Genomic DNA, 19,257 nt, shown 5'->3' on the forward strand with positions numbered 1-19,257 from the left:
CAAGGCTGTGTAGTGGCTCAGGAAGTGATATTACCAGGAGACACAGCCCTTGTCTCTACTGTCATAAACCAGTTATTGTTGGTAGTATTACTTTTTGTTTGTTTTTTTAAGCCAGGGTTTCTCTGTGTGGCCTTAGTTTTCTTGGAACTCCCTCTGTAGAGCAGGCCGGCTTCATACTCACAGATCTGCCTGCCTCTGCCATTCCACTCCATCACCCACCTCCCACCCCCAGTGCTGGGTTAAAGGTATGGACCACCATCACTTGTGATGGTGACATTATTTTTCCAAACCTTGTGCTTCAGGTAATTTGCATGCATTTTGCAGAATATTTGAAACATGCAAATATATCTATACCTGATTCTTTTGACATTTTTGGAAGATTTCCATTTAAAAAGAAAAAGATTTATTTACTGTTATATGTAAGTACATTGTAGCTGTCTTCAGACACACCAGAAGAGGGCATCAGATTTCATTTCAGATGGTTGTGAGCCACCATGTGGTTGCTGGGATTTGAACTCAGGACCTTTGGAAGAGCAGGCAGTGCTCTTAACCACTGAGCCATCTCTCCAGGCTTGGAAGATTTTCTAAATCTGATATTCCTTCTAAAATTCCTGGAATCTAAGAGTTTGGGGTGTATCTTGTTGGTAGAATATGAATTTAGCATGCACCAAGTCCTGATATGAATCTGTAGCGCTGCAAAATGAAATGTGTATCATTTATTTAAAGAAGAATGTAAATCAAACTTAAAATTCAAGAAGAGTCCCTGGGTTGTCTTAATTATCTTCTCTGCTGTAATAAAACATTAACCAGAACCAACATGAGGAAGAATGTTTGGCTTATCCTTCCAAGTCACAGAGCAGCAGTGAGGGAAGCCAAGGCAGAACTCAAGGCAAAAATCTGAAGCAGAAACTGAAACAGACCATGGAAGAATTCTACTTAGTGGCTTGATCTCCTTAGCTTGCGAATCCTGCTTTCTGATAAAACTGCGGGGCAGCAGCACCCACAACAACCACGGATCAAGAAAATGTCCCACAAATACACGTACAGGCTAGTCCGATAGAGGCAATTTCTCAATTGAGGTTCCCAGTTCCCAGATGACTCTAGTTTGTTAATTTGTCAAAAAACCAGAATGATGGTTTAGTTTACCCAAAGGCCCAAGCCTGATGACCTAGAACTCACACGGTGGAAGAAGAGAGCTAACTCCTGCAAGCTGGCCTCTGATCCCTACACTCTGCCGTAGCGTGTGGTTCCCCTGCCTATTCTACATGCTACAAATAAAACATTCAAAAAAAGGAAGAAGGAGAAGGAGAAGAAAAGGACTCATGGGTTCATAGTTTATTCAATGAGTTGTAATTCCATCCATTGATCTTAATGTTCCAGCTCCCATAGGTTTGGCAAGTACTAATCCTGTCTAGAAAACACTTGTGTCTCCTGACTTGTTCCCATGATTATTTGAGAAATTTTTATTTTCTTGGCATGACAAGATGATCTGGGTCATCATGGACTTTGTTTTGTTTTTTGAGGGGATTACTTGGCTTAGCTGTCCTAGAACTCAATATGTAGACTAAGCTGGCCTTGAACTCAGAGATCTGTCTACATCTGCACTCAAATTTTAGAATTAAAGCTATGAACCATTACCACATGGCTACTCAACCCTAGACGCAACCCCTTCTCTAAGGAGCCCTGGATCCTGTTTGTGGAGAATGACATTTGGAACTCATCATTTGGGAACATAGTAGTGTCTGCAAAGTGTATTGGTAGGAGTATGGTGTGTGTATCTGTGTGTGTAAGGATGGGGCTTAATAGTACCTTTAGAATAAATAAAAAGAGCTAATAACTTAGCTTTTGTTGTGGTGGTGGTGGTCTCTCTCTCTCTCTCTCTCTCTCTCTCTCTCTCTCTCTCTCTCTCTCTCTCTGTGTGTGTGTGTGTGTGTTTGTTTTGAAATTTGTTGTTGTTGAGACAGGGTCTGACTCTATGTACCAGACTGGCTTGAGACTAAAAGTAATCGTCTCCCAAGTGTTGGATTTACAGGGATGAAACACCCCTCCCGGCTCTTTAGCTTACTATGCTTTGTGACATAGCTTCTCTAGTTCATTAGAACCTATGTTAGTCTTGCACAAATTGTTGGTGGCATCAATCAATGTTACCTTATTTCTACTGTTTTTAATTTCTGTTCCATCCAATGAGCAAATATAAATCATATTCTTTTACTGCAACACACACACACACACACACACACACACACACACACACACACACTGTATTTTCTCTTTTAATTTCTAGAAATGTTAAACATTAACAGCTAGTGCCTACAAGCACATACCTAGTAGCAGCCATAAGGAATGCTGCTGTCTTTTCAAAAGTGAGCTGAGTGACTATGAATTTCGAGATTATGGTGGGCCTTGCACACATCAAGTGGATGATCTACTACTGAGCTATGCCCTCAGTCCTCAAAATGGGGCCTCAGATCAGGTTAGCATGTACTTCACCAGGGCAATGGCTCAGCACCAATTTTGCCTGGAAATGAACATGAGTTCTGCCCTTGGTGTAGCATAAGCACAAAGGAATGTTCCGCTGGGCAGAGGGAGGGTTTGAGAAGATAGATACTCCCCTGTTCCATGACAGGACACACCTGCTCACAGCTCCCAACACTTAGAAGCAGGCAGCTGGGGCTGCATGTGTTTGCCCCGTTGTTGCTCAGAGGTTTTAGGTCGAGCACCCTCAGAATTCTAAAACGTGTTGACAGACATTTGATCGTTTCTTAGACAGAGCTCATGGAAATGTAAATAGTTATAATAAAGTAGCCCGTATTGTCTATAGGTATAGAAACACAGGAACTGTCAGCAGGGCTGCATGCATTGTGTTTCTGTTTATTCCTAAGGAGCATAGCTGCCACTGACCATGAACCAACAGATGCCAGGAAGTCCTTCCCTTGTTTCGACGAACCCAACAAGAAGTCAACTTACAGTATATCCATCATCCACCCAAAAGAATACTCAGCACTTTCTAACATGCCAGAAGAGGTAAGTATCTTTAAACTTTTGTTCTGTACACACTTGGTTTGCAATACAACTCGAACTACTTGATTTACTATAGAAGGGAACTCTGAAGCCTGAAACTAAATATGCTATAGCTATCAATTTAAAAGATTAAGAATACATCTTAGCAATCTTTTTTTTTTCTTTGCCTCTAGGAAATTGTCAACTTATGACATCACAGTTCAGCAATAAATTCACCTTGAAATTTTTAAGGAAGAAAGAATATAATACATAGAGATCGGCTGGGGGCTCTGCTTAGCCACACAAACCACTAGTTATGAAAAAAAAATCAATGACACACTTAAAGTTTTCTAGGCCAGACTTACTATTTAGACTTTTCAGTTCAAAACAAGCCCTCTTTTTAGAATAGATAAAGCTGTGTAAAAAAAAAATCATTACTCCAATTCTTGGTTCTTCAATTCAGTGAACATCATGCCTGTAGATTTTCCTGCAGAAAGAACCATCAAGCATTGAATTAGTAATAGGCTGCAGTAACACTGCCTGGGCACTTGTTAATACAGGACTATTTCCTATGTTTCCTCTTCATGATGGGTGGCAGTGTTAACTAAAGACCTTACCCTGAAGTTATTGTTTATTATGCACATCCCACATTTGATGAGTAAAAGAGTCAGGCTCACTCTTCAGTATAATTGATCTCTGCCTGGAAATTATACCTCCCATTTTTTTTCTGATTCACTATTGGAAATATCACTGAAACCTATCCTCCTAAAATAAACTGATCCTTGAAAAGGCACAAACCAAACAGAGAGCAAATGTATAAAGATTAAAATGTAAAATGTCCCCAGCCCCAGAACAAATCCATTTTTCAGATCGTTTTCTTTGGGAAATTCAGTTTGCATTGAAGAAGAAAGAGTAAAGGATAAAATTTTAAGTTTGACACATGAGTTAAAACATGTGATGAGGGCACAGGTGTCATCAGCGTGCCTTGGAGTAGATGAGGGGAAAGGAAGGTGGGGCATCAAAAAGACAAACTGAGCCCCCTTCCCTGAGACCTAGTCATCTTCAAAGACTATATATCTTTAATTCTGCTAGATTCAGATACTAATTGGGAGCAGGATGAGTCTCTGGGTTGTTAGAAGAAAGACCTACACTGACAGCAGTAGACTTTGGAGCATTGCGAGGTAACTTTTCTCTCTGGAGCCCGCATGGTAAGAGTGTTTGCATCTAGAGAGTGGTTACATGCAGACGTGTGAATGTTTAAGGAGCAGGAGTTCGGATGAGGGCTGGTAGTTGATTGACAGAAGAATGGCAGAACTGGTGTGGATAAAGAAACCAGATAAGTTAGTATTTGGGTCAAACAATACGATCCCTCGTGACAATGGTAACCAGGGCCTTGAATTTAGTGTCCATACCTTGGCTCTTCAATGTAGCTAGCTGGAGTTGGGGAAGAAACGCTGACACTGGTTATTTGCACAGTCGTTACTCTCCTTACACATGGTGAAACCAGTTCCTGCCTGTTTAGTTCTTCCTTCTGCAAGATTTAGCCTATTCTTCATTAAGGGATCAAATCTTAGAAGATGGTCAGCACTGTGGATTTTTTTTTTTCAGAAAGATAAACTCCTGCCCAGTTGATATGCCAGTTAAACTTACTTTTCCCCGAGAAATCTGATCCAAGGTGTAATTCGGTCATTTCCAGGGTGTTGACAAAGCAAAGTGACTTTTCTACAGGCCCTTCAGCATTGCCACTTTGCATTTGAGGTCTGAGCTTTAAAAATGAACTTCTGAGTAGGGAGTGGGGCTTAGGGGACTCATTTGTCTTATTCATGGTTGATCTTGTGATAAATAAAAGCTGATATTCTGTTTCCCACAGAAATCAGAGGAGGTGGATGACAACTGGAAGAAAACCACTTTTGTGAAGTCTGTCCCCATGAGCACTTACCTGGTGTGCTTTGCTGTTCATCGGTTCACTGCTATAGAGAGAAAATCCAAGAGCGGCAAACCAGTGAGTCTTACTAGATTCCAGACACTCACCACCAATGTGTTTGCAGTTAACTTTCTGGCTCTTAAAAAAAATAATTGCTTATTAGTTTCCCGTACAATAGTCAAGAAACCTAATTGGTCACCAGGTTCTAGGAGTGTCATGACACAGTGAAAAATGTAGAGAAGAGAAAGCTTCAGGACACAGGTGATCAAGGAACAAACATGACAGCCATGCCTGTGAGAAGCCTTGAATTATTTTCAAGGGAGACTCAAAGCCGGCTCCTACATAGACCAGTACAAGCCTGTCATACTTTATGACTCTATCCAACTTCACTACAAGGCGAGGCACATGTGTTAGAAGGAGATCCTCAGGAGAGCTAGGGTAGGGAGGAGAATATTCTGCAAGCATCCAGGAGTTGAACAGTTCAAGGTTGTCATTTCTATGTGTAATTAAAAACCAGGCAGCAGCTTCTGGAGATCCTGATGCAAAACAAAACAAAACACACAAAAAAATAATCAACAAACCAGCACAGAACACTTAAAAAAGTTGACAACATATCAGAAGTAGCTTTGAAGTATGAGACTATTTGTATTTTAAATGACAGCTTCAATAACTTCCTTTAAATTTTTTTTGGTATTTATTTATTTAGTATGGGGGTTGAGGGAGAAGATACTACAGCATGGTGGGGAGGTCAGAGGGCACCTAGTAGGAGTTTACTCTCTTCTTCTACCACATAAGATCTGGGGATCGAACCCGGATCTTTAGAGCGGCACCAACCCCTTTCCTGATGATTTATCTTGCTGTCCCAGTGACTTCTTTTCGACAAACCAAAACCATTTTCATCTACAATTTTTTTTTTTTTTTTTTTTTTGGTGAGGGGGAGGGTTGAGGACTAGAGAGATGGCTCAAAGGTTAAGAGCACCGGCTGCTTTTCCAAAGCATCTGGATTAGATTATCAGCACCCACATGGTGGCTCACAACTATCTGTAACTCTAGTTCTAGGACATATGATGCCCTTCTCTGGTTACCTCAGGATCCAGGCATGCGCATGATCCACAATCATATATGTGTGTATGTGTGTGTGTGTGTGTGTGTCTTTTCACAGTATGTATTTATAGGAAGAAGTCATTACCCCATCTTACAGATGAGAAACTCAAAGCCAACAGAGTTAAAATGCTTTGTTCAGGAACCATCTGCGGAGTGGTAGGAGTGGATTCCCATCATGCATTCTTTCCAAAGCGTCACATTCTGCTATGTTGTCTGGGAAATGGAGTGTTCTGAAAATTGCACTACCTTACCATCAGTCATTGCAAGGGGTGAGCCAGGGGCTTCTACTTCCCATGAAACTCGCTCCTGGGAAAACCTGCCTTCCTTTAGCTCATCAATGGGGTTGATACGGAGACATGCAAAGCCTGGGTTTTCAATATAGAAGTTATCGTAAGTGGGGAACATACAATGACCTTCCGCTTGGGGCTCGGGAAGGCCGATCCAAGCACAATTGTTTCTCGAGCCACCTGTTTCGCTTTGATGTGACTGTTAGTGTGAGTGAGGGCACCACCAGTTCCCAAAGCTAATAAGGTGTGTTGGGGGAATGGCATCAATAGAGGAAATTGCTTTTCTAGACTGTTCTCATAGGCAGCGGTTTGCTTGACATAAAGTTGAGTCTATTAGTCCGCTTCATGGTTTTCTTCCTGTGTCATAGCAAATGTGCAATATTTATTGAGTGCTTTCTTTGGAACCCACGATAAACGACCATTGTCATGTACAGGTGTTTCTCCCATTACGTTTTTACAATAGGATTACATTCTGGGTACTTTTGTTTTCTATTTTGAGTAGAACATCAAGACAAGGAAGAAAGTTTGTGCAATTCCTCTATGCTCACGTAGGGTTAAGAGTCAGGATGCAGCCAAGCAGCCAGCAGCGGACTTTCCACCCTTAGTGATGTTCTAATAGCAACTGTGAGCTGGCATTTCCCAATGGCTCCCTTGCTGAGTCTCCCTCACAGCTCTGCTGCCTGGGTGAGTCATTATGGCTTGGATCATTGTTTGGCTAGGTTCTACGGATGGATTTTATGTAAAGGAATAGACCAACATAGTGGTTTAGCAAAAGACCTCAACAGTAGTAAATACCTCTTAAATGGCTCTCCTGTGAAAGCTGACAGCAGAATGCTCTGTCTTAAATCAGCAGTGCCTCCCAGGCTTCAGAAGGGTAGCGAGGATATGCTGTCACAACTATTCCTTTCTGGTCTGTTTCATAAGAGACTAAGAAAACTGAGCTGCTTTCTGAAATTCCCCCGATGCTCTAGTCAGAACCCAGCGAGGTGGTGACCCTGGAGCTGACTCCAGGGGGCGCCTTGCCCTCCGTCTCTTCTGCTATAATGTGGGATAGTCCCCCTAAAAGTTGGACTTAACTTCACCTGAGAACTCGAGGCACCTAATGTGCATGCTAGTGCTTCCCAAAACTTCCTTTTGTCCCCGCCAGCTCTTCACATGCTCACTCTGAATTGAAGGCTAACATCGGCACCCCAGAAGGAAATGCGCCCAGTGTGAGACTCACTTCAGAGAGACGTACAAACAAACAAGTAAAATCCAGCCGTCTTAGACCCACAGATATGTTACAGAGAGGAAACCCACCAAGTCTTATAACTCTTTTTAAAAAAATGAACTATAAATAGTTAGTTGAAAAATTGCCTCGGAATTTTTGGCGTAAGAGTCGGTACAGCCTCGTGAATGATGTCCTGGCCTGTTGGTTTATAGCCTGCCTTTCTCTGACTTTCTTGCTACGATAGTGTAAGTGTCTCTGGTGGTTCTCAGACAGAGGAGAATGAATGTCTACATGGCCAGGTCGCTTCCATTGACAGTCTCCCATGATGAGCTCTCTCCAATACAGACTTTCCTGGATCATAGCCACAGATATTTATCATTTGGAATTTCTCTAAATTTCTACCTAAATTATTTTTTAAACAGAAAGAGAAAAACAGTTCTCCATCTAAAACCCTCCATTGTCCCTCCTGTACGATGATTTTCTGTTAGATAGTTTTACTCATTTAACCTCAACTCTTACAAATTCTTCAATTTTTAAAAATAATTTTAAAATTTTAATTAAAATATCATTACGTCATTTCCCCTTTTGTCTCTTTCCTCTGACCCGGACCGTGTCCTCTCCCTTCATTTGTCCTGTAATCCTCCTTACTCCCGCCCAAACTCAAGTCTAATAATTTTGGGGTGGAGGGGGCTCGAGACTCAGTTTCTCTAGGCAACAGTCCTGGCTGTCCTGAAACTCACTTTGTAGACCAGGCTGGCTCAAACTCACAGACATCCATCTGCCTCAACCTCATGAGTGCCGAGTTAAAGGCACGAACTGCCATACCATGCCCAGTGTTAGTAATTCTTTCTAAAAACTTTTTCATACAGTATATTTTGATTATGATTCCCCCCCCACCTCTCCAATGTCTTTCCAACCTCCTTACCCAACTTTATTCTGTCTGTCTGACTGTCTGTCTGTCTACCTACCTGTCTATCTATCTATCTATCTATCTATCTATCTATCTATCTATCTATCTATCTATCCATCCATCTATCTGCCTGCAGAGCATCTACCTATTCTTTCTCTCTCTGTGTCTTTCAAAATCAAAACATAGAAAGGAAAGTCAAGACAAACTAGCCAAAGACCAATAGGATAAAAATATAACAAAGCCAAACCCCAAAAATGGAAACAAAAAGTCTGGTAAGAACCCGTGGGACTCTTTCTGTGTTGGCCAGCGACTCCTGGGCACGGGGCCTACCCTGGAGATACAATCCGTTGGAGAAAACTGGTTCTCATTTTGCCGGTGGGTGTCAACTGCAGACAGCTTCTTGGTTAGGGATGAGATCCTGTAACTACTCGGTAAGCTTACCACTCCAACTTCACCCACTGCTTCTTATCACAAGTTCCATAGAGACTCATCAGTTAACGCCCTCCTGTGTCTTATGGGTCTCCCACTTTGTATTTTATCCACCCACTGCTGTATGCTGGGAGCCATTTCAAATAAATGTCATAGGTCTTTGGGGGGATGGTTTTACATTAGAAATCACATGTTTGGATTTGTATGAAGGCAATGTTTTTTCAAGTACTAATGCATTGATATATTTCATGGAACCTGGGGTAGTACCTGATAAAGAATGCATGTAGACATAGGTGTGTGTGTGTGTGTGTGTGTGTAACAGGAAAAAGAAAAGATATGAAAATCCACCTATCCATCTATCAATTCAGGTCCAATGACATTGCCAAATGAGTTAATTTAGTTACCTAAAACACTTTTGATTTCCAGGGCTCTTAGAATTTCTAATAGTGAATAAGAGGTTGTGGAAGCAGGATCCACATAAGAGTTTCAGTAAAATGATCAGCAGTTATGTAAACTATGACATTCTATTTGTAGTTGTTCAAAATCCATAGACCTGATAGGTAGCATAAGAAACTCCCTGCAGGAGAAGAGCTGACATCACCTGCAGTGAGACTCTTAAGCAAATGTTGGGAAGGTTTATACAAGGTTTGGGGTTTGGATACAAATAGGGGATGGGGGGAAGGATGGTATAAAGACTCATTAAGTAGTTCTTAGTTGGTCCGCCATGATAGTCAAGTCTGAGAGACTAGAGACACTGGAACGAAAGGCATCGTATTAAAAATGCTAAATGCCTGCTTTATGGGGCTGGAGAGCTGGCACAGCAGTTAAGAGCACTTGCTGCTCTTGAGGAAGATCCAGGTTCGATTCTCAGCATGGCTGCTCACCACCACCTATATCTAAGGAATCTTTCTGATACTCCCTCTGGCCTGCTTAGTCACACACATGATACACAGACATGCATGCAGTCAAAACATTCATACACATAAAATATGACAAATGAACTTTTACAAAACGAAGCCTGCTTTATAGTAGGCTCCAGTATGATAAGAGAAAAGTTATTTATTCCCTTCCTCTCAACTTGGCTTCCCACTCCAAACAGACAGCACAAAGCACCGGGGTGGGGTTGGGGGGCATAGTGTAGACAGCAGGGCAGTGTCAAGAGAGACAGCTCTCCCTGAAATGTCTGGTAGAGAATGACTGTGGCAAGTCTAGCATACTAACTCACTGACAGACGAAAGGTTCTGAGCCTTTCTATGGACAGGAAGGCAGTGCCAAGCTACCATGCTGGCTTTGACTTTTCATGTCAGGTCACCAGTATTCTGTTTAGTGGCTGCCAGCTGGGCTCTTGGGTTCAGTTATCACTTGGAGAAGGTCTGTCATTGCTCAACAAGAGGCTAGGAGAGGGGAGTAGAAGTGGATCATCTCATCTCTTCTGGCAAGTAAAGACTAAAAAGCTCAATGGCTGTTGAGAGGGTCACTGGCTGCAGTGGGGGGCTCATTTCTCTTTATGCCAAAGAGGTGGGATGATCAGCTAAAATGGGCAGCATTGGTCATATAAGGGACACTCTTTCATTATCTGCCTTTTATAGTGTAGGAGTTCTCCAGAGCTCTCTTCTAAGAAGCAGGGCAGGGGGTGTATGCTCCAATGGACATCATCATTGTAGTAACACCATGGGAACAGGAAATGAGTAATCTTGAATCATCAGGTCTAGTTGGGTCAACAGTCTTGAACTTAATAAAATGACTGAATCTCACCATTGCTGGAGGGTTTTGGATCAGGTCTTGGGGGTACCATCCGTACCTCACTTGACTTTCTCACAAATGTAGCAGACTCTAGTCTGAAGCACTTCTCCCACTTCTACACACTGAAACTTTCTAAACAACCGGAAGGTTCCTCAGCACAGATCCTAGCATCCAGGGACAGCATCTGTTTGTCTGCTTGGAAGAATTCTTAATTATATATATATATATATACATATATATATATATATATTTTAATAAAGTCATGGGTGATTAGAGTTGGGACAAAAATCTGCACTCAGTTTGGTTTGTAAATTAGGTCACAGGGACATAAAATAATCTGCCGGCACCTCAGAGGATGGAAGATTCTTACTCACTCCCTCTTGGGAAAAGTTTGAGTCATCGTATTTTAGGCTCTGGGAGTGAAATTGGAGCATAGCTGGGCCATTTAGAAAAGCAGAGTGTAATGTCACAAAGAGGAAACCTGTATCGAAAGCATCTTCAGTGACAAGAATGAAGTGAGTTTGCTTCCTCACAGGGAACTGTGTGCACAAGACAAACCTTAGTGGGCATAAGGAAAAGTAAATAGAGACATAGACACCAAAAAGACAATGCAAGGGTTTGGTTTTTTTTAATTTGTTTTGTTTTGGTTTTGTTTGTTTTTAAAAATGATTTGTTTATTTTTATTTTATGTGCACTAATACTTTGCTTACATGTATGTCTGTGTGAAGGTGTCAGATCTCTTGGGACTAGAGTCGCAGACAGTTGTGAGCTGCCATGTGGGTGCTGGGAATTTAACCCAGGTCCCCTGGAAGAGCAGTCAGTGGTCTTAACTGTTGAGCCAACTCTCCAGCCCCAGACAATACAGGTTTTTAAAAGGCGATACTATCTTTTAATGTCTGACACGCTATCAGGCTTTGGTAGCAAACTTATCCAATGGTTTGCATGCCAATCACTGTGCCTTAAGCTGTATCTACTCACTAATGTCACACAGTTACATCCTAATGACCCTTTTTACCCAAGTCTTAGAGCTGTGAAGTGATTTGTGCAAGGCTACACAGAGCAGGCTGGGGATTCAGATGAGAAGCTGACTGCAAAGGCCTCTGGCGGTCAGTTATACCATGCTTCACGGTTTGTGGGTATGTGTTTCATCCAATGAAGACTCGTCTTTCTGAATGTCTGTGTTTCGTTACTAGCTCAAGGTCTATGTCCAGCCCAATCAGAAGGAAACAGCAGAGTATGCGGCGAACATAACCAAAGCTGTATTTGATTACTTCGAAGACTACTTTGCTATGGAGTATGCGCTTCCTAAACTGGGTGAGAAAACACTTTTAATTCCTCATTTCAAGTTGCCTTTGGGTTTTTTGTTTGTTTGTTTTATCTTTTTTAAAAAAAGCCTAAGTTAACCTAGTGTGTCTAAGTCTATCACCATGAATTACTGATCATCTCTGAGTCTTTTTAGTATGTGCATGCACTTCGTGTCTGACATGAACTACAAGCTCAAAGATCCATGCTGGAGTCTTTCAAAAAATAATAGCCACTCTCTACTCTTATATGAGGAAGAGCTAATCTTTGATTCAGAAAGCAGCTCCTGCAGAGCTTGCTCACACTGGGGCCAAAACAGCCACCTACATCATTAGATTTAAAAATCAGGACTCCGCCAATGGTTTGCATGCCTGGCCCCTCCTAAGGGAGTTGGAAAACAGTAAGGGTCAGCGATGTCGTAAGAGGCTCGTGTGCTTCCCACCCGACCCTTGTTGTGCAAGACTTTCCAGTCCTGGGAATGAAATACTGGAGCTCCTTCCAGAGTTTCCTTCTCTTCAATGTGGAGAGAAACACATTTTATTTTTATTTTTTGGTAATATGCAAGGAAAGCCATATTCCAAATGTATGGACATGCGGTCTCCATCAACAGCACAGACAAGCTTGAGTGACCAGTTTGAACAGAATTGTAACTGTAAGACCCTTGGAGACCCTTGAAGGGAAGGTATTAAGAAAACCAACCAACTGCCTGGGCTGTGGTGGTACATAGCTTTAATCCCAGAATTTGGGAGGCAGAGGCAGGTGGATCTGAGTTCAAGGCCAGCCTAGTCTATGGAGGGAGTTTCAGGATAGTCAGGGCTACACAAAGAATCCTTGTCTTGGAGAAAGAGAGAGAGAGAGACAGAGACACAGAGACAGACAGACAGACAGACAGACAGACACACACACACACACACACACACACACACAGAGAGAGAGAGAGAGAGAGAGAGAGAGAGAGAGAGAGAGAACCAAGAATCCACTTCCCTATCTAGTATCAGTATCTACCACCTTAATAAATTTCGTGGAAGGCAAAAGGCATGGTGGCTCTGTGTGTGTACACCCCCACATCTCATTTTCACTTCAACGGTCCTTTGTACCACATATAAATTATGAGAGGAAACAGAAAGACAAATAGCTTTCTACCAGACTCAGAGGAAAATTCCGAATGTTACAGGAACTGGAATGCAGAGCTCATTGTCTTTGTCTCACTCCGTGTGATCACGGTGACCCCAGATGCAGAACTCACACCAGTCTCTCTCTCCCTCCCCCTCTTCTCTTCCCTCCCATGTGCTTCCCTGGGCGTCTTTAACACTTTCAGAATTAGCTGTATACTAGAGCCTTTGGAAGTGATGTCCTCACTCATATCAAAAGGTAATTGAATTGACATTAATTAATTATAATGTCCGTGTTCACTAGAGAAGAGATTGCATGCATTTGCTCAAGGACTTGTGCAAATTGTACTTTCCAACATTGTAAAAACTGTTGGCAATAGGGTCATACTTTCCCAAGCTTGAGGGCTATTATTATGCCACAATAAGAGCGACTCCTACAATGAGAACATGACAAGAAAATCACGACTCTTACCTTGATTTTCAATGAATATATATATATATATATAAATAATTCTTTCATACAAATCTTTAAGAAATTTTATTTTAATCAGAAAGGCCTCTTTCTTACATGTTAGAATGAAATTTCACTTATTTAAAATTTTGTGGCTCATTTAAATTATAGTAGTAATAAAAATTATATTCAGGTTACAGTTCATTAGCTGGGGAAGCTGTATTCCCTGATAATTGATGTTTTTCCTGTATGCAGATTTAATGTGGAAGTGTTCAATGTTGCTTCCCTTTGTTGGGTGTTATATCTAAAATCCAGAGAAAAATAGGACAGAAATTCCTGTGACCTGGATAAAAAAATATAGAGAGAAATTGGTCAATTCCATGTCCTTCTAGCTTATTTAAAATATAAAGGAAGACGGCAAAGGGAAGGTGGAGGAAAAGAGGAAAGGGACATTAGATTGGCCGAGAATCAGACTGTCCTTAAATTGTACATCACTAGGGTTTCTAAGTCTGTGTCCTTGACATGCAAGCTGTCTCTCTGAACTCACAAGTTCTGTCTTCTCAGGTCTCATTTAAAGGCTTCGCTTTTCTTTTCCCTAACACTGTATCCCCCAAATAGGTGCTGTTTATAACCAACGTCATAAATAAAAGATGGGGGAAAGTAATAAAAATTAATTACTGTAAAGAGAAGAAAAGACATAAAACCAAAGAGGCTTGGAATAAAAGAGCAGTCATGTAATCCTTCAGAGAAAAGGGAGGGCTAGGGAGGGATGACACACTGAAGTCTGGAGGCTACAGGAACTTCTCCGTGGGAATGTTGAGTGCATTAGGACCGAGTTTTTGCACAAATGATTCCTGCCTCTCACTCTGAAACATTATTTTTAGCCTCAAAAAAAAAAAAGTCAACCAAAGAAGTTAATTTGGTAAGAGACGCTGTGAACAAGTGGAAAGAATGCCTTTCTCACCAGACTGTCTTTTTCCACAGATAAAATTGCTATTCCAGATTTTGGCACCGGCGCCATGGAAAATTGGGGACTTGTCACTTACCGGGAAACAAACCTGCTTTTCGACCCCCTGCTATCGGCCTCATCGAACCAGCAGAGAGTGGCCAGCGTGGTTGCCCACGAACTTGTACACCAGGTAGAGAGGGTCTTCCCTGAAACAAATCCACTTGCTTTTTAAAACTGGCCTCTTTCCACAGCAGTAATACAAAGTGTGGATGACTAACAAAGTGAAACAGACCCACTCAGAACATCCCACGTGAAAGCTAGTCTAAGCCTTCAATAATATTTTACTGCACAGAAACTTTTCAGCAGTTCTCAACCTGTGGATGGTCACCCGGTGGGTGTCAAGTGACCCTTTCACAGAGGTTACCTAAGACCATCAGAAAGCACAGATATGTCTATTATGATTCATAGCAGTAGCAAAATTAGAGTTACAAAGTAGCAACAAAAAATAATTTTATGGTTGGGGGTCACCACAACGTGTGAAACTGCATTAAAGGGTGGCGGCATTAGGAAGGCTGAGAACCACTGTTTTAGACTGTTTTGCATTTGATAAAACCACAAGAGACCTTCCTATAACATTATATATTCTTGAAATTATATGAATATGAATAAACTGGAGAATTTAACATTCCTCAAATCAAGATGAAGTGGGAAATACATGTTAGGTACAATACTGATTGCTTCTGTGTCAGTTACAAATCCGCGCCATGGAATTTCCTAGCACCTCCCTACCGCTAGAGTAAACGTCTATTTCCTCGTTGCTTTTCATTTCAGTGGTTTGGAAATACTGTGACCATGGACTGGTGGGACGACTTGTGGCTAAATGAAGGATTTGCTTCATTCTTCGAGTTCTTGGGAGTAAACCACGCAGAAAAAGACTGGCAGATGGTGAGTCCTAACACACTCTGAATCAGTTTCTTTGTGGACACCCAGCTGAAGCCTTTGACAGAGGTCTAGGATCAGTGTCAAATACAGTGGCAGTCTTGGATATCCGTTGTGAAGGTAGTCAGAAGCCAGGAGCCAGGAACTTCCCCTGAGCTGCTCTTTGCCAAGAGTCTTTACCTGGTCATCGAGGCAGTAGGGAGCCATAGACAAGCACCTGTCTGGATGGGGGGGTCAGGGCAGAAAGTGTAGGAAACGCCCACCTTGCATTTCCGGGAAGTAGGGTGTCAGCCCTTCTCAAGTCTTATTTTATAAGCTCTTTGACTTGATTGCTGGAAGGCTGTGGCGTGGTGAAAACTTAGCAGTCAGGTGCAAGCTCACATCCTAAATGCATCACCTCTCAGATGCACAGCAGGGAGCGTGGCCGAGAGCGAGGTGCACACTCTTCTCTGGGTCAGCTCTCCCTTTCATGTCCGATGAGAGCATTGTCCAGTATCAAGCGCTCAAGTCATCAAACTGTAGGCTTAGTGAACATTCTCAGTGTGCTCTCAAGGGACCTGGAATAAAAGTTTCCAGGATTGCTACAGAATTTTCTTTAGGAAAATTAAGCCTTTTCTGTTTGTATTTAGATCGTGTAAGTATTCGTCTCTGGCTGAATATATGCATGTGTGTTCACTCCATAGATGTGTATACCTATCTCTATATAGATGTAGATTACCATGAAGTGTGTAGAATACTGCCCTCTACTGGACTAGTTTGTGACATTGAGTAACTTACCTTGTCTGCATCCCTCTGTCCAGTTGTTGTAAAGGCGAACATAAAGTGTATTTAAAGGACTTAGTCTCCCACGTGAATTTGATAAAGAAATAACAAGACTGCTCAACTTGGAGTTATTTTTATCTTTCTCTGACTTCTGAAAGTATTTTTAAGTGACCTCTAAACTCCAATGCTTCCTAAGTGTCACTGAAAAGCTACTAAAGGGCAAATTTAAAAATACAGGAGAACACCATCCAACAGAAGTTTAACTTCCCTGGGGCGCAAGAGTCTATAACAGTTTTTCTTTTTCAACTTTAAAAAGTTTATTTTTCCCTGCCTCCTGCTTCTTCCCCCCATCTCCCTGCTGTCCCAACTTTCCTTCTCAATTTTATGTCCTTACAAAACAAACAGCAAACAAACAAATGAAAATACACTCAGGTATAGAACCAGCTACTGGCACATGGGGTAGACTTTCCAGGGCCACATTCCTGAAGAAAACCTCCCCTGCATAGCTGCCATCAATGGGGTTGGGGAAGTTCCTCAGCTGCTGCGGGGGTGGGGCAGCTCCTAAGCTAGGGGTACCTATCATAACCTCTCCCCAGTCCAAGCTGGGAAGTTTGGTTGACTTGATGTTGTACTTGTAGTCACAGCTGCTGATGTAGGTTAAAAAGTTTTAAGAAGCAATTGTTGTAAATCCTAGCCCCCCCCCACGACTCCCCCTCCCCACTTGAATCCACACAGATCTGTCTACCTCTGCCTCCAGAGTGCTGAGATTAAAGGAGTGTGCCACCAAGCCTGTCTCTTGGAAAACCTATCTTTTACATTAAATACTTGCATTCCCCTAACCTTCTTTGAAACGTTTGAAACGTGAGGGAACTGCTCTGCAAAGTTGAGTCTTTAAACAATTTACATCAGGGTTTTTCCACCCGAGAACTATTAACATTTGGGGCAATGCTTTGTTTCATGGGCCTCCCTATGCAGTGCACACTAGCCAGTTCCTGTCACACTCTCTACTGCTAGCTCCCCTGTCCCAGTGGTGACAAAGGCTAGGAATAGAGATAAAAATAAACAAGTAAAAATCTTCAGTTGCCAGTCATCATTACAGTAAACATTGATGAATTTGTAATTTTTTGAAAATAAACTACACAACAGGTAAATAATTTTGTCTTTTATTTTTTCTATTAGTATTTTGGTGGCCTCCCTTTATCAAATTCTTATATTAAACTGTAACATTTGAATATCGGTTAAACTCCAATTTTGATGTTTCAAAACACCGTTAAGCCCAGCTTGGTTGTAAATGCCAGTGAACCCTGCACTTGGGAGACTGAAGCAACAGAATCAAGAGTTCAAGGCTAGCCTGAGATTCTTAGTGAAGCCCTGACTTAGAAAACCAAGGGCTGTGGATGTAACTCAGTGATAAAGTATTTTGCTAGCATGGGCAAAGTCCTAGGCTCAATTTTCAGGACCGGGAAGGGGTTGGGGGTGAGATTAGTGTATTCTTTTTTTTTTTTTTTTAAATATTTTTTTATTACGTATTTTCCTCAATTACATTTCCAATGCTATCCAAAAAGTCCCCCATACCTTCCCCCCCACTCCCCTACCCACCCATCCCCACTTTTTGGCCCTGGCGTTCCCCTGCACTGGGGCATATAAAGTTTGCATGTCCAATGGGCCTCTCTTTCCAGTGATGGCAGACTAGGCCATCTTTTGATACATATGCAGCTAGAGTCAAGAGCTCCGGGGTACTGGTTAGTTCATAATGTTGTTGCACCTACAGGGTTGCAGATCTTTTTAGCTCCTTGGGTGCTTTCTCTAGCTCCTCCATTGGGGGCCCTGTGATCCATCCAATAGCTGACTGTGAGCATCCACTTCTGTGTTTGCTAGGCCCCAGCATAGTCTCACAAGAGACAGCTATATCAGGGTCCTTTCAGCAAACGCTTGCTAGTGTATGCAATGGTGTCAGTGTTTGAAGGCTGATTATGGGATGGATCCCTGGATATGGCAGTCTCTAGATGGTCCATCCTTTTGTCTCAGCTCCAAACTTTGTCTCTGTAACTCCTTCCATGGATGTTTTGTTCCCAATTCTAAGAAGGGGCAAAGTGTCCACACTTTGGTCTTCGTTCTTCTTGAGTTTCATGTGTTTCACAAATTGTATCTTATATCTCGGGTATCCTAAGTGTCTGGGCTAATGTCCACTTATCAGTGAGTACACATCATGTGAGTTCCTCTGTGATTGGGTTGCCTCACTCAGGATGATGCGGGATTAGTGTATTCTAGAAGAATTTATTACTCACTCTTTTACCCCTCAGTGGAATGTAATCACATAAATAGCTGCCCCCTCCCTTCTTCCTATTTATTCATCTTGCATGTAACTAAGAGCAGACAATCAAGTCATTTGATAAAAACATTTATTTGGTCCTCACGGAGTTCTCAGTTTACGGCCTTGTGTGGAAAGGAGTCTGGTAAATAAGTTAGAAAGAAAAATCCCATGAATACCTCTGTGACTTACTTCATCAGTGACAACTTTCTGCTTGAAGAAGATAACACTCCCCAATGATGTGAGAGTCAGGGTACATTCAGAAAAACACGGGGTTTTCTTCTTACTTAAACCTCTTGACATGCAAACCGAACCAACCAACCCACCCAACAAACAAAATTCAAGTTAAACTGTGATGGTGGGCATCATCCAACCACAGAACCTTGTCTATTATGAAGGGCAACCATGACACTGGGAAATATAAGTTAATATGACAAGCACCCTTTTTGGATATATTTTAAGCTAGTAGAAGAATTAAACTGTTGATTTTCTTTTTAAATTAGTACTAGTTTAACAGGATGAGTTTGCAGAATCTTCATCCATATAAATTAAAGTAACAATGACAGACAATTTGCAGAGTTCCCCTGGGTACCCGTGGTATCAAGTGCTGCACATGAACTGGAGTTTGAGTCCTGTGCACAAGTCCAAAGAGGAGGGCTCTCACTGCTAGTGACCAGGGATCTAGTTTAAGTTATGAATCAAGAAGAGAGAAAGACTGTGCTCTCAGCCAAGGAAGCCCAACCATACTTCAAGGATCATAGCCATGCCTCTCAACTGAGAAAACCTATGGCCAAATCACAATTGATCACTAGAACTAAAGAATA

At 41.9% G+C, this 19,257-nt stretch overlaps 1 protein-coding gene across 1 annotated transcript in view; it reads left to right on the forward strand.

The window, feature by feature from the left end:
- Positions 1 to 19,257, forward strand: part of Enpep (glutamyl aminopeptidase) — a 71,902-nt gene that overhangs the window by 8,108 nt on the left and 44,537 nt on the right. The window contains exons 2-6 of the mRNA XM_021157699.3: positions 2,883 to 3,024; positions 4,871 to 5,002; positions 11,801 to 11,921; positions 14,457 to 14,611; positions 15,253 to 15,366. Of these exons, the coding sequence (XP_021013358.1) occupies positions 2,883 to 3,024; positions 4,871 to 5,002; positions 11,801 to 11,921; positions 14,457 to 14,611; positions 15,253 to 15,366 (664 nt within the window). The remainder of the gene's footprint in view (positions 1 to 2,882; positions 3,025 to 4,870; positions 5,003 to 11,800; positions 11,922 to 14,456; positions 14,612 to 15,252; positions 15,367 to 19,257) is intronic.

This window comes from Mus caroli, unplaced genomic scaffold, assembly GCF_978045245.1.
Source record: "Mus caroli unplaced genomic scaffold, Mus_caroli_1 scaffold_3, whole genome shotgun sequence".
Taxonomy (NCBI): Eukaryota; Metazoa; Chordata; class Mammalia; order Rodentia; family Muridae; genus Mus; species Mus caroli.